Genomic DNA, 14750 nt, shown 5'->3' with positions numbered 1-14750 from the left:
TCTCTGTATGTATATACATATATGTGTGTATGCATGTATACATACTTACATGTATATAACTAGTGATATAATGGTATCTATATAGTGATAATTAGCGATACAAACATATATGTAAGTATAATATATAAGCATAATATATACTAATAGGACATATAATTAATTACTTAACTAATATAACCAATTTTGAGGCAAGAAGATATAACCTACTAGTAAGTCAAGAGAGTCCCTGGGTACTTAGATCCTAATCCTAAACTCACTGGTATGTCCCGGTTATTCTTTCCTTAGCTGTAAAAATCTGATCCTGTGAGTGAAGCAAATGAGCTATTTCTCAGAGTTCGCCATGTTGCACACAGAAGGTCAAAACTCAAGCAAATGAACCACCAGTAATCTCTGGAGGGGAAGACCTTGGGAGCATGATGCCTCCCAGAGCAGCTTTCAGTGTCCCGGAGAACATGGGACTTCACACTTACAGCAAGAGAAGCGGTGACCCAGTGGTCGGGCTGAGGACGGGCATCCTTGCTGCCTCACTGCTTAGTAGCCATGCGAAGCTGGTCAAATGCTCAGCTCCTCTTTCTTCCGTTTCCTGCCCATTCAGATAGGGATGGTAATACCTGACTTGTGTGTTTCTCAGGTCCTTAAAATTGAATCACAACTGACAACTGTGAACTGCAAATGGCTAGGGGTGTGTGTGTGTGTGTGTGTGTGTGTAGCCATCTAAATTCCTTTGTAAAATAGGAAATGTTATAATAAAATATATTACATATTGCAATATATATGTTGACAAGTTACAGAGGAGTTTAGAGAACGGCCATAAAATGAAAAATAAAGTCTAAGGCACGAAAAAGTTATATCTGGGTGACAAAGATGACTTAGTCCTAGCAACAAATCTAGGAACGCCAAAAGGAATCCCATATAAAAGAACAGTGTCGGTCCAGGGAACGGGCGGATGGCCAGAGATGGAGAAAAGGAATGAGAAGGAGTTATTTGCACCATTTGTTGCAAGTGGTAGAAAGCAGATATCGCTTTATCTTTAGGCGTTAAAAGAGCATTTAACTCATCCTGATTCACCGCTTTATGAACTGTAACTCTATTAGGGACAAAAGGAGCTTGTCCTTGGCCTGGATAATACAGGAGTATCCCGACAGAAGATCAAGTATCAGTAAGAGAAGAATATTTTTTCTTTTATCTGTCCTGCAGCTCTACACAGTTACTGATTGTGCCTTGGAAGTTAAATGATGTATTCTTCACCCTGTTCCAGACTGAGTTCTTTCGCCACCGTTGGGCACAATACTGAGTCAGCCTCGTCTGGTGCTGATGGGCTCAGTAGAGTTCTCCATGTTGAACATTTGTGGGAATAACACTTAAATATAGCCATAAGCTAACCACTGACTGGACCATCTCTTCCCTGAAAATTAAATAATTTTGGCAACGATCTGTCTCATATCTGGGAGACATTTCATTTATGATCCAATAAAATATGAATAGGTTTAGTGCTAAGACCTCACAAACGATCGTCTTTCCCATTTTAACAATGGAAGCAAGATGAAATTGAAATTTAGCATCACAGTCACTTCCCTTCACAATAGCACCTTCATGTTTATAAGCACATTTCAGATTTTCTTTCAGCCTACGTAATTTTTTAAGCCAGTAAAGAAATGAATAAGAAAGGGGGAAACAGGAATAAATTTCTCAAGATTTTAGCCTGACCAGAGCATAAAAATTATTTCCTGTTGAGGTCACGCTGAATATTTACTAGCATGTCCTTTCTTAACAGTAACTCAAAAGAAATACATTGCTTCCATTTTGCTAAAGTGACAGTAAGTGAAAGAAAGAGAGAATGAAGAGTAAGATACTGTACACTTCTGGGAAGAGCAGATTCACAGAGGCCAAAACATCCCAAGATGGCCAGGCCGAAGAGGGTCTGTTGAAGTAAGGAAACCAGAATGTTGGTGATTGGGTTGTGCTGACCCCAACTAAAAGAGCCCTTCTCAAGAGAGCACGAGCCACTCACGGGGAGCCGAGTCCCGTGTGACACCAAGATATTGTCTGGGAAACCAGCTTGCCTGGCTCCTCAGGCAGCACTGAAGGTACTGAACTCCTCTCTCTCAGGTGAGCTGTGTGCTTCGTACTGGAGAGCATTTAACTCATCCTGATTCACCGCAGGGCTGGGCCAGCTTTCAGAATTTTGACAGTGAGTTACTGCTCTGCTGATGACGGAGCCATGCGTGTACTCATTACATTGTCGGTGCCCCAAAGCATTTTGAAAGTGAGAGGAAGTTGCTCTGCACTCGACAGGAAGGAAGAGATGGGATAGGTAAACCAGACCTTCCCTCACCTTGCATCCACCGACTTAGGTGGTTACAAGGTCCACAGAAGACACCTGTCTCTAGAATAGCCGACATGGACTAATGCGTTGAGCATGGCATGATTCACTTGGCCAGACAGCGGTGAGAGCCAAGTGCTTCTGTCTCCTGGGGAGGGGGCCGTAACCCAGACCTTCGCATTCGTTTGCTCTTACGAGCAGTCGTGCACGTATAAACAGCGGGTAATGAGTCCAAGGGCCCTGATCAGGGTTTGGGTGTCTCGTGCCATAAAACGGGGGCTTTGGGGGAATGGGAAGGGCGGAATGGCGGCTTAATGAGACAAAGGAGACCAGTCCCTGCCTCCCCTCTGCCTGGAAAGCACATGTCTGACAGAAGAAGCAGGTTCAGATGTATCCTAGATGCGTCCAGGGCTGATAACCTGTGCTTCCCGTACTCGGACGAGAAATAACAAACTCCTTCTGATTAGATTAAAAATCAAAACAGGGGCTTTCACATTCCTTCTTCTCTTTTCCAACCTCTTAGGTGGCATCTGTTACAACCGCTTCATCCAACTATTGTTTCTAATGAGACATCTTAGGAGGGTGGAGGTGTCATGTGCTCCTTATCCTCCCTCCTTTAATAACCACAAAACGTCTTGATGGCCGTAAACAGTTTTTTGAGAAAAGCCTGCAATGCTGACTGAAACTGAACTTGAGAGACGTCACGGCATTCTTCTGGTCAGCAAGAACAACCTCTAAAAACCTACAAATGTTTGAAAAATGTGCAGGCTGCCCAGAGCGTGGTCACGGGGTGTGGCCTGAGGCCGGCGAGGCTTCCAGCCCAGCATTTTGAGTGACTTTTCACCGGGTTCCCACTCGGATAGGTGTCTGTTCATCTCAGTCCCTGAGGGTTCAGAAAGCATGACGAGCTGAGGAAATGCTTTCCTTCTCCCTCACCTTTTGTTAGCAGTACGTTAATACCTGTCTTCCACTGAGCGCCACACAAGCCACTTCTTGTTGGGAACACACACCACCTTGTGCCTGTTCACCTGGAAGAGAACAGCTGCCTTGGCAGCAGATGCCCGCGGGGGTCTCTGAGGACTGGCCTGGCCTTCTGCTCCTGTCTCATTGAAGGCGGGGCGGAGAGGCTCTGGTTTCCTTTCTCGGTTCCCCCTTCCTTCCGCCCGAGCACTAGCTGGCCCTCTCTATCCTTCCCTCTTTTTTCAGATATGTTTTCCAGAGTGATGGCAGTTTCTCGCCTGGCATTGCATAGGATCGATTAATGGCTGCTACCCAAAGTTCAGCTTGGTAAAACCAGGCTGGTTAATGAATAGACAGACAGCCTCCTCCCTCGTGGGTGTTATAAACCAGGGGAAGAGGCTCACGTTTCCTTCAGTTGCCAATCCACAGACTTCAAAAGTCTGGCAGCAGAATGGGTGTGGGGTGCTGGTCTGTCTGGGTTTTCCTAGGAGCACCCTTCCTCCACAGAACACCCCCCAAAATTCTGAGAGTCGGTCCTGGGGGTAATTGGCATGTAGGATGTTCTGATGGTTTCCGTTGTTGGCGGCTGGTCGTTTGCTAGTTATAATAATCCCGTTTGCCTTGGTAAATCAATTTAGTAATATTTCCTTCATCGTTAAGCCATTTACCCAGGCCTCTCAGAGTTCATTCGTTGGTGTGTGTTTTCCGTGTAAGCAATTGTTAAAGGACTGAGTCACCCATGCGGTAGCCTCTGGTTGGATGTGGGCTGTTATTCAGTGACTAATTTCCAAGGGGAGGAGAAATTGGCTTATCATAGGGAGGACGACTTTTTATCCATGCCCGTGGCAGCTTCGCTCAGAGGACTGAGCAGGACGAAATGGTCTTTGCTGTGAACACTCGACCTGGGGAACATCTCAGGATCTGTGTCCTCTGTGACCTCTTCTCTGAAGAGAAAGCTGTCTGAAATATCCAAGTGGAACTGTGGATTTATTTAGATGAAGCCAGCAAACAAAGGAATCGCGTAATCGGGAGCTGAGCCAATGTGCTTTCTCACGGCGTTAGTTGTACAGGTGATCTCCTTAAGGAAAAGTAAGTGGCTTTAATTCTTGGAGGGTGAAAGAATCTCGTAAAAACCCTTTTCAGTTTTGTCCAGTTACTTCATTGTGTGGTCAGATTGAGTGGGATGTTTACAAATTCTAGACTTGGAAGGGTGGGGTTTGAAATACAATAAACAGTACATAATATTCCCTTTCTGCAAAGAACCTATATTTTTTAAATACTCCACAAAGAGACATGATTACATGAGACAGTTTCCCAAAATGGTTTGAAATTAACATTTTCATGCTAGACCTTCTTCCAGAAACAATTTGAAGATTTCCCACCCCACCCCCCTACATTCAAGAAACTCCTCAATGAGTAATATTTGATTTAACTTAATGTTTGAGGGAAATAAAACATAGATGTATGTTAGAATTTCTAACTTATACTTTAGACAATTCATTAGAAACTGCCCAGATTTTTTTCTGGTCTGTAGGAAGTTTGGGCCAACCAGCTTATTGAGCTGTGAGCTGTGGGCAGAGACAGCAACCTCAGCCGGGGTCGTGGTTCTGGGCTCTGGAAGAAACTATGCTGTTTACAGGAATTGGAGGGACTCATCCCAGAGACAGCAGTGGTTTGGGCAGCAGTGGAAAGAGGGAGAGACAATGCCCAACACAGGAGATGAGCCATGGAGAACAGTCTCGTTCACACATCGCCCGTGTATCGGATGCAGAGAAATGGACGTTTTCTTTGTCTGGGCTGCGGTACAGACAAAGAAATACCTGAGCTGTTTTCTGAGAAGGCGTTAAAAGAACCTTTACTTTTGTGGTCAGGTCATCTCTTTTTTGATATAAAGTGAAATTCTTTAAAACTCCCATAAAGACATTACTGTTGAAATTTTCCGGCGCAAACATGTCAGTGATATAATATATCCAGATACATATAACTTACTGAGGGAAGCGAGATGATGGAGAAGTTTAGTGGAGTCAGAAGAGACTGGTGGGAAAATAAGGGATTTGGGTATATTAAGGTGAATAGCAGCTGTGCGTGTGTGTGTTGCTTATTTATTTTACCTTTAAAGTTGAATGTAGTCTTCTCCTAAAACATCTGACTTTGAGCACCAGTACAGAAAAAAAATAACAGTGTATATTTAATGCCATTTCTTTATTCACTAGCTAAAAAAACAAAACTGTAGGTGCCTGATTCTAGGAAGATATCTCCATAGAAGGAACACTAGCTTAAAAGGCTGGGATTACTTAAAACTTTGAATTATAGACTCTTACTCATCATCCTGGTTCAGTTAGTCAGACAGTGAGTATCTCCTGGAGTGTATACAGTTCACTTTTTATTAGAATAGCAAATAGTCTCCATGGTAGATCGTGCTGAAGACTTGAAAAAGATTCTCTCTTCTCATCTCCCACCCATACCTTTCGCCTTATCCTAAGAGTGAGTGGTCTTTGTGGTCAATCCACATCCTTTCTTGTTCATCCAAGTTGTCTGATTTTAAGGGTTCATTCTAGTTGCAGGTTTGAAACATTTTCCTACTACACAAGGAGATCAGCGTGTCATTCTCTCCTTGGGCTCTATGTAGAGCCAAGTACGAAATTATCAGGGTTCTTTTTAGAACTCAGTCTTGGAAAGTCAGTCATAGCTTGGCAAACCAACATAAGAATTCCACCGAAGGCTTCCAACGCTAAGTCACTGTACCGATGAAGACATTCAACCTTAGATTATCTGTTCTGTCATAGCTGAATGCTTGTATTAACCTCCACTGTGGATAACTCAGGTGGACAGTGATTCTTTCGGTGACCCTGTTGGATGATGGCAAGACTATTTTGAAGTGGACAAGGCAGGGGTGATACATGGCATTACCTTCAGTTACATGATGCTGATAGCTTATAGCCAGGATCCATCTTTGTTGGCTGAGGTCCCATTCTGGTTGATTGGTACCCATGCAATTCTGGCTACTGGGTGTTATATATTTTGACTAATCACCCACATTCCCCACCATGAATACATAGCATATCAGAATTATCGTTGATTGTTACATTTCTTTCTGAATTCACCTATACATCACATCAAGAAAGTCTATGAGACTTTTTTCCAGTGAAATTTTTTGCGTGTTTAAATTTAAAAGTTAGTTATGTAATATTCTGCCTAACCATTTTTTTCTCACATCATCAAACTTTTTAAAAAATAACTATGCAGAAAAAAAAATAATAATAAGTAAAATAAAATACCTATGGGCGACCTTGTTATTTTAAAATAAATTTACTGAACTTTTCATGAATTAAAATTAATTTTACATCTTTATTTTATTTATATTCTTTATCCTTCTAGACAGTTCTGTACTCCTCAGAATCTTGATGTTTCTTTTTACTTTCTCTCCAGGAAACGGGGCAGGGGGCAGTGTTTGCTGTGTTTTAATTGAGGTCAGGCTCCCCTAAATCACAATGTAATTTGAAGCCAGATAAGGAGGGAAAAGAACAGGGAGTAGTGACTGACCCAGTTAGGATTATTGTTCATCCTAAGTGGGTTCTAGACATTTGACCACCCGCCTTTAAGTTGTAATTAATAATAATAACAATAGTACCCACCCTTTATTACACCTGATTCATCTTGATCACTGTGCTATGCTCTGTACACAGTGGCTTGTTTGAATCAATATGTTAAATTTATATTTACATTCATTTGGGTTGATTATTGCATTCTGGGTCTGACTGTGTGGAGAATTTGTCCAGATACGCCCTGCTGGCTGAGCAAGTCCCTCTTGTATTTTATGACCCGCGAAGCCTGCTTTGCTCCAGTGAGCCAGACTTTTCTTTGCACTGAGCCCTGCCTTGTGGAAGATAGTGTGGGAGAGGTATGTACACAGAACCCGTGTTGATCTGCTGCAGTATTTCTGTCACATGGCTGTTCCATCCATTCTGGAATGAGAATCGGATATGTTATCGCACAATGATAATCTCATACCTTGGGACTGCCCTCCTTGTCTAAGGCCCTGAGCACCTGATTCATGAGTGAGTGAGCAGAGAAAGGACTGGTCGGACCATGTGGAGCAGATGCATGTGGAGCCCAGCCTTGAGCCTCAGCCTCAGTTTCGATCCACCAGGCCTGGGAAATGGGGAGAAAATCCCCGGGGTGAGGAAAGCGTGAGGATACCCCAAGTTCTGTTTAGAGGAGGAGGACAGACCAGCCTACTGTGGTTGGAGTGTATGTGTGTGTTGGGGGGGTGGGAGAATGGTGGAGATAAAGTTGTAATTGTGAGTGAGGAGCCTGTGTGCTTCGCGGTCCCCAGAAACAGCCGGACGGACCCCTACGGGGGCGGAGGAGCCAGTTGAATGGTGTTCACATCAGGTACCCTCGAAGGGCTCCTTGTGGTCGCTCCATATTTGCGCCTTGCTTGCCTTTGTTGTTGGTCATTCCCATCATGAAACTCCCGAGTCAGGGATTCTGCACTGCTGGGTCTTCCAGAGACAAGATAAATAAGCGTGGGCATCCCACTGCTTCTTCCCCTGCATACTCATCTAAGAGATGTACTCAGGTAGTACCCTCTCTCGGATGGGAATTGAGAGCTTATTAGAGCCGTATCCTAGAATAATGCCCGGTCCTTAACAAGGTCTTGGTAAATATTTACTAAATGGATGAATTTATAAGATAAGGAATTGGTATGTATTCATGGCGTTGGGCACTTTCATTTTCAACATTCTGCTGGCTCCTCTGCCCTTTCTTCTCTTCCCCCATCACCCACACCACGGGTCTCTCATCTGCTCGTCTCGGTTCTTGTCCATGGGAGCCCACCCCCTCTCTCCTCATCTTCCACCTCACCCGCCCCCCAGCTGCTTGGCACTCTTTGTCTTTCACATCTCCCCAAAGAGTGGATGGGAATGTGGGCTCCTGTGACAGCATGGAGGGAACTTGAAGGGCGGGCTAGGGAGGTGCCAGAGCTGTCTGTCCCTTCCCTCACTCGTTCGGAGAACGTCAGCCTCCTGGGTTTTGACCAAAACAAAAAGTATCATAAATCCGTATCCTGAATTAATTTGTATTTTTAATTCTGCCTCTTGCTAAATACGGTTGTGTTATTGCAAAGTAGTTTCCCTTTTCCCCATTAACTTGTTTCCTTTTTTATTGCGATATAAATGGCATATAATTTTATATTAGTTTCAGATGGACGTAATGATTCCATATATGTGAATACTGCAAAATGATCACCACGGTACGTCTAGTTAGCATCCATCACCACACAGTTATAATTTTTCTGTCTTGTGATGAGAACTTTTAAAATCTACTGTCTTAGCAACTTTTAAATATTAAATGCAGTATTATCAACTATAGTCACCATGCTGTACATTACACCTCCATGACTTAGTTTTATTTATTATTATAACTGCAAGTTTAGATCTTTCGACCATATTTACCCACTGCCCACCTCCTGCCTCTGGCAAGTACCAACCTGCTCTCTGTATCTATGATTCTCAAGTCATTGATTCTTAGTCATTGTTTCTTCTAAAGCAGTAGTCTCCAACCTTTTTGGTACCAGGGACCGGTGCTCCTATGAGAATCTAATGCCTGGTGATCTGAGGTGGAGCTGAGGCGGTGATGCGAGTGCTGGGGAGCGGCTGCAAATACAGATGAAACTTTGCTCCCTGGCCCGCCACTCACCTGTGCGTCCCGGTTTCTAACAGGTCATGGACTGGTATCGGTACTGGTCCATGGCCCGGAGGTTGGGGACCCTTGTTCTAAAGGAAAGATAATAGAAGACCCTGTGGGAGTCCCCACTCCTCTAAACACAGCCCAGAAGTCACTGCTGCCTGGGCAAGAAGTACCAGACCTATGATGGCCAACGCCAGCAGGCTCCTTGTCATCACATGGCAGCCCCAGGGGAAGTACTGTTAGGATTCTTTCTCCCCATCGTGCTTGGGGTTCTCTCTTCCCTCTTCTCTCCCTTGCCCTCCCCACTATGGGTTTTGTCTCCTGGATAATTATTTTTGCCCAGCCTCTCAGAGCTGGTTTCTCATAGCCTCATTAATAAGATAGTGAATCAGTGAGGTTTTCCCTTAAGTTTTACCTATACACCTCCTTTCTCTCTGGTCATGCCCCTATTATACCAGCTTGGAAAGATGGGGAAAATGCTTATTATTTTCCAGGGCTAATAATAGAAAATGTGCCCGGGACAAGTTTTAGAAAACTTAATTCTAGTACTTGTAATACCTTAGACCCACATTTATTAAGCGGCTCTAAGAACCAATAACCTCAAAATTTAAACCACTTCACTGTTTTTTTCTTCAAACTCCACAATGTTGAGTTCAACATCAGGTACATTTGTTTCCTGTGGCTGCTGTGACAAATTACCACAATCTTAGTGGCTTAAAACACCACAAATGCGTTATCGTACACTGTGGAGATCAGAATCCAGAAAAGTTTCACAGGCCAACATCGAGGTGTTGGCAGAGCCGCCTCCTTCTGAGGCTTGAAGGAAGAATCCACTTCCTCGTCTCTTCCAGCTTCTAGATGCTGACTGCGTTCCTTAATTCATGGCCTCCTCTGCATCTGCAGAATCAGTGGTGTAGCATCTTCCAGTCTCTCTCTCTGACCCTGCTTCTCTCATCACATCTCTCTCCCTGACTCCGACCCTCCTAACGCCGTCTTTCACATAAAAGGATCCTCGTGATGGCGTTGAGCCCACTGAGTAATCCACGATAACCTCCCCATCTCAACATCTTTAAAAGGGGACATCTGCAAAGTCTCATTTGCCGTCAGAGAGACATAGTTACAGATTCTGGGGATTCAGGTGTGGACACCTTGCAGGGGCCATTATTTAGCCTACCACATCAGGGAAGCTATACTGTCACACTGAGACTTCTCTGAAAACGTGAATATCAAAATAGATTTTCTAATTTCTTGTTTTATTTTCAGATGCAGAGAGAAATTGTTTATGCAAGAGGAGATGGCCCCGGTGCCTCTCGACCTGGATCTACAGCGCATCCACCCCACGCCATTCCAAATTCTCCACCATCCACTCCTGTGCCCCATTCCATGCCTCCCTCCCCATCCAGAATTCCTTATGTGGGCACCCGCCCAATGGTCGTCCCTGGCAATGCCACCATCCCCAGGGACAGACTCTCCAGCCTGCCAGTCTCCAGATCCATCTCACCCAGCCCAAGCGCCATTTTGGAAAGAAGAGATGTAAAGCCAGATGAAGACATGAGCGGCAAGAACATTGCGATGTACCGAAATGAGGGCTTCTATGCCGATCCTTACCTGTATCACGAGGGACGGACGAGCATAGCGTCTTCCCATGGTGGGCACCCCCTGGATGTCCCTGATCACATCATCGCATACCACCGCACCGCGATTCGGTCCGCGAGCGCTTACTGCAACCCTTCTTTGCAAGCGGAAATGCATATGGAGCAGTCGCTGTACAGGCAGAAATCAAGGAAGTATCCCGATAGCCACTTGCCCACTCTGGGCGCCAAAACGCCGCCCGCCTCCCCGCACCGGATCAGTGACATGAGAATGTTGGACACGCACGCTCTCCACAACGCGCACGGGCCCCCGCACGCCGTGCCGCCAGACCGGGTGTCGCCCAGCCGCCAGGCCTTCAAAAAGGAGCCGGGCACCTTGGTGTATATCGAAAAGCCACGGACCACTCCAGGATTATCCGGCATTGTGGACCTCGGCCCTCCTCTAGTGGAGAAGCAAATGTTTGCCTACAGCACCGCTACGATACCCAAAGACAGAGAGACCAGGTAAGGCGGGGAGGGTGGCCGAGGGTGGTCTGTGCCCGTGTGTCGTCGAGGGCTGCTCTTCAGAGGTCAGGCTGAAAGGACAGATGTCAGCTGAGCACCAGCCTTGTGCAGCGTGCCCCGCGGATGCTGCAGAGGGCATGAGCAGTATCAAAGGCCATCCTTGTTTGCAGTTTCTAAATCGGTGGGTGTGAAGTGAGGCAGGCCCGGGGCCACGCCAAAGAAGGGTGGACACACCAAGAGTGGTCAGTGTGTCATCCTTCATGTACAGCTGAATGATTCGGAAGGAAATTACGATTAGCAGAAACCGATCAGGCAAATAAATCAAGAGCTCATAATAATTGATCTGTCACTGCAAACGAGTGAGTGGTTGGAGTTTTCAATGTTTGAAATGACAATTCGTGTTTTGCCTTGGGTGCTGAAATTTTGTTTTCTCATCTGGTTTGGGGAAATGGAAAGAATGTGTTCCCGGCTATCATCTAGGGTGATAAGACATAAATTTGCATAAAAATAAGATGGTTTAGATTTGATACTCATTCCAGAGTGGTGCCAAGATCAGCAAAATTTCTCTAGTGAATGACACACTCCGGGAATTTTAATTTATTTTTTAATATACATTTTTTTTTTATAATTTGCCAGTCTAGAACCTTTCTACTACATCTTAAAAATTCTCCAAAGTCCCTATAGTAATGGAAAAGCTCATTCTGATATAGAAGGAATTTCTCTCATCTGAGTTGGTTGAAAGAGATCAACATAATAATTATAATCATAAAAATATAGTCAAAGAAATTGAGTTCAAAAGAGGTTAAAGGTTTTACCAGTTGTCATATGAATTCAAAAGTGCTGTGAAAAATAAGATCCAGCTATTTAGTCACTCGGCACCTTGTAAGAACCTGTGTTCCCCACTCCTCTTTAAAAATAGTAATATCACCATTACATAACCTTATAAAAAGGCGGCCAAAATTGTGAATGGGATGTGAATTGCCTATCTTACTGCATCACACACAGATTAGAAAGCCCTAACCCCATTAGCAGAATTTTATGATGAATGGGGCTGTCTGTCCTTACCAGTTCAGGAACAACAGAAAGATTCCAGGAGGATGGAAAGACAATGAAAATGGAAGTTTGGGGATCATTAATACGCCAACAAATTCGAATCCTCTCATCCTCTCTCACAACTTAAAAAAACAAAACAAAACAGCAACCATGACTGGCTTGATTATATAGGACTAAGAAAAATGAAGGATTGGAAAACAGTATTCATTCTCTGCTTTCCAAAGGCCTTAGGAAGTGAAATTCTAAGAATCAATGAAAGGGATGCTTCTCGTGACCACAGACAGCTGAGGGGTGTGGGATAAACACTGAGGCTTATTGGAACGGATCAATGTGACAGCTAGAAGGAAATCTTGCAAGATGCAACTTGAGGCTCAGAAGATTGTGTGCCCTTCAAAGAAAGGATAATGCGTCCTCTGTGGTGGGCCGCAAAGGGCTGATCAGGAAACGTGTGTCACTGAGAGGATGGGCCTTAGAGACCTAAGAATATAGTCCAGAAAAGAGTAATTACATCCATCTTCAGGATGTAATGTTGAGAGCCAGAACCCATCCTCCCCACCACTCCCTCCCATCCCCGGGGTGACACACCTTGTGTGTGGAACAGGATTGAGAACTTGATTCCTCCATGGATAATATTAAGCTATTTCTACCCTGTTGGGCTATAGGCATGTTTTGGCCAGTGATGGTATCTGACTTCTTCCCCAGTGCCTAGTTCAGTGTGATGCATATGGTTACCACAGGTATATAACTTAACGGACATCATTGAACCCAGTTTGTTACAGATTTAGGTGATAGGAGGAAACAAAAAGAAGGAACTCTCTGCTGATATGTGGTATCTTTGTCATACTGGATCAAAGTCTTGAAGATTTTAGCCTTAAGTAGCATCAGTATTCTTTCAGGGCTTCTGCTTCTTCCTTAGGTTTCTATTTTACCAAAGCTCAGAAAAATTCTATGGACTTCTGTTTTACATGTTACAAACCCTTTTCAGAAGATCCAAATTATCTTATTTCTAGGATACCAAGTATTAGAAAAATTAACTAAAGAGATTGATGTTCACCTAAAACATATTGTCGTTATCACTACCATATTCTGCCATATGATTGTAATTATGAATATAAATTTTACATTTTTACATTTTCACATTCCCAAAAATGTGAAATAGCAGAGGAAGAATTTTATCTCACACATCTTACCTGGATGATTCCTCACCTGTTAATCGGCTTATCTCTAGAGGGTGGAATTGCTGTGCTTGTATGTACATGAACAGACTAGATTCCCTTCTCCTGTAGCCCTACACACATACACACTCTCTCTCTCTCTCTCTCTCTCTCTCTTTCTCTCTCTCTCTCTCTCTCTCTCACACACACACACACACACACACACACACACACACTCCCCTGTCAACATTTAGAATCCCTGTTACTGAAACATCCCCACTAACTCGACTCAGGCACATGACAAAGTGTGTATGTAATGATATGATTCTCCAGTAAAAAGAACTTTAATTCTGAAAATTTTGCTATCAGTACTCCCACATGTCACCACATCGTTACCTAGGTAGGTAAGAATGTGGGACAAGGTAAGAGGAGCCTTATTTCCTCCTCTTCAGCTATAATTCTGAGCTCTTTTAGAGAGCTTAATGACTAGGCTGAAATATAGCACTACTGGGTACTACATTTCTAAGCGCTACTATAAGAAGAACACTGATGGTAGCTATCATTTGTTGAGAGTCTTTTAAGGACCAAACTCTATGTTGAGTAGTTTCTGTACATCATAGGATATAATCGTCGTGATGACCCAGTGAGGTATGTACCATCACCATCCTGATTTTACAGATGCAGAAACTGATCTCGGAGAGGTTAAGTATTATGCCCAAGCTCATAAAGCCAGTAATGGGCATGGAATGTCCAGGTCCATAAAAGAATCCATACTTTTTACCACTGTACAGTATTCTGCCTGGTGAGTGAGAATTGTGAGCTTCACCTATACCTGGCAGAGAAGTGAATTCAGGAATGAATTCTGAGCATTTCAACCAGAAGTCTTCAAAATTTTTCAGGACTAGATGCTAAGTGATTGCTCCTAAAGAATATTTACAATCATAAACGTGATAGAATTTGCATAATTATACTGCTAAATATATACATGCAGTGTAAAATGTAACTGTCCTAGCTAATACATTAGCATAATTATGCAGAAATAGGGAAAGAATGAAGAGAACGTTCTTGTTAAATTTTATTTTCAAAAAATGAATGGGAGTACTGTGTCGAAGAAAAATTTTAAAAATGACAACATAAAAACGATTACTGAAGCGCAAAATGATAGACCATTGTTTCACTTACACCGTGATGTTATTTTAGATACATTTAATCCATGCAAGTATTTTTAAAGAGCCTTCAACCCCTAAAAAAGTCTAACTTCATGAGTACAGGGTCCTATAAAATGCCAAATCAGTTTCTATTGCAGTTTCATGATATTCAAAAGCAAATAAATCTGAAAATGCTTTTCATATAAAACTCTCATGTGGAATTTTACATCTAAAATATGAAGCTACAAAAACACAGGTGGGAAACTGAGAAATCTGTAGTGATGTTTCCTTTTGGGCACTGCTGGATTCAGATACTGTTCAGAAG

General features: G+C 43.5%; 1 protein-coding gene across 1 annotated transcript in view; it reads left to right on the top strand.

Annotated features, from left to right (window-relative positions):
* The window catches only part of KIAA1217 (KIAA1217 ortholog), a 105415-nt gene that overhangs the window by 25805 nt on the left and 64860 nt on the right, over positions 1-14750 (top strand). The window contains 1 exon segment of the mRNA XM_023537186.1: positions 10238-11070. Within this exon segment, the coding sequence (XP_023392954.1) occupies positions 10238-11070 (833 nt within the window).

Source organism: Pteropus vampyrus, unplaced genomic scaffold (genome assembly GCF_000151845.1).
Source record: "Pteropus vampyrus isolate Shadow unplaced genomic scaffold, Pvam_2.0 Scaffold180, whole genome shotgun sequence".
Lineage (NCBI taxonomy): Eukaryota > Metazoa > Chordata > Mammalia > Chiroptera > Pteropodidae > Pteropus > Pteropus vampyrus.
The sequence above is the reverse complement of the archived record's forward strand: the minus strand, read 5'-3'. Positions and strand labels throughout refer to the sequence as shown.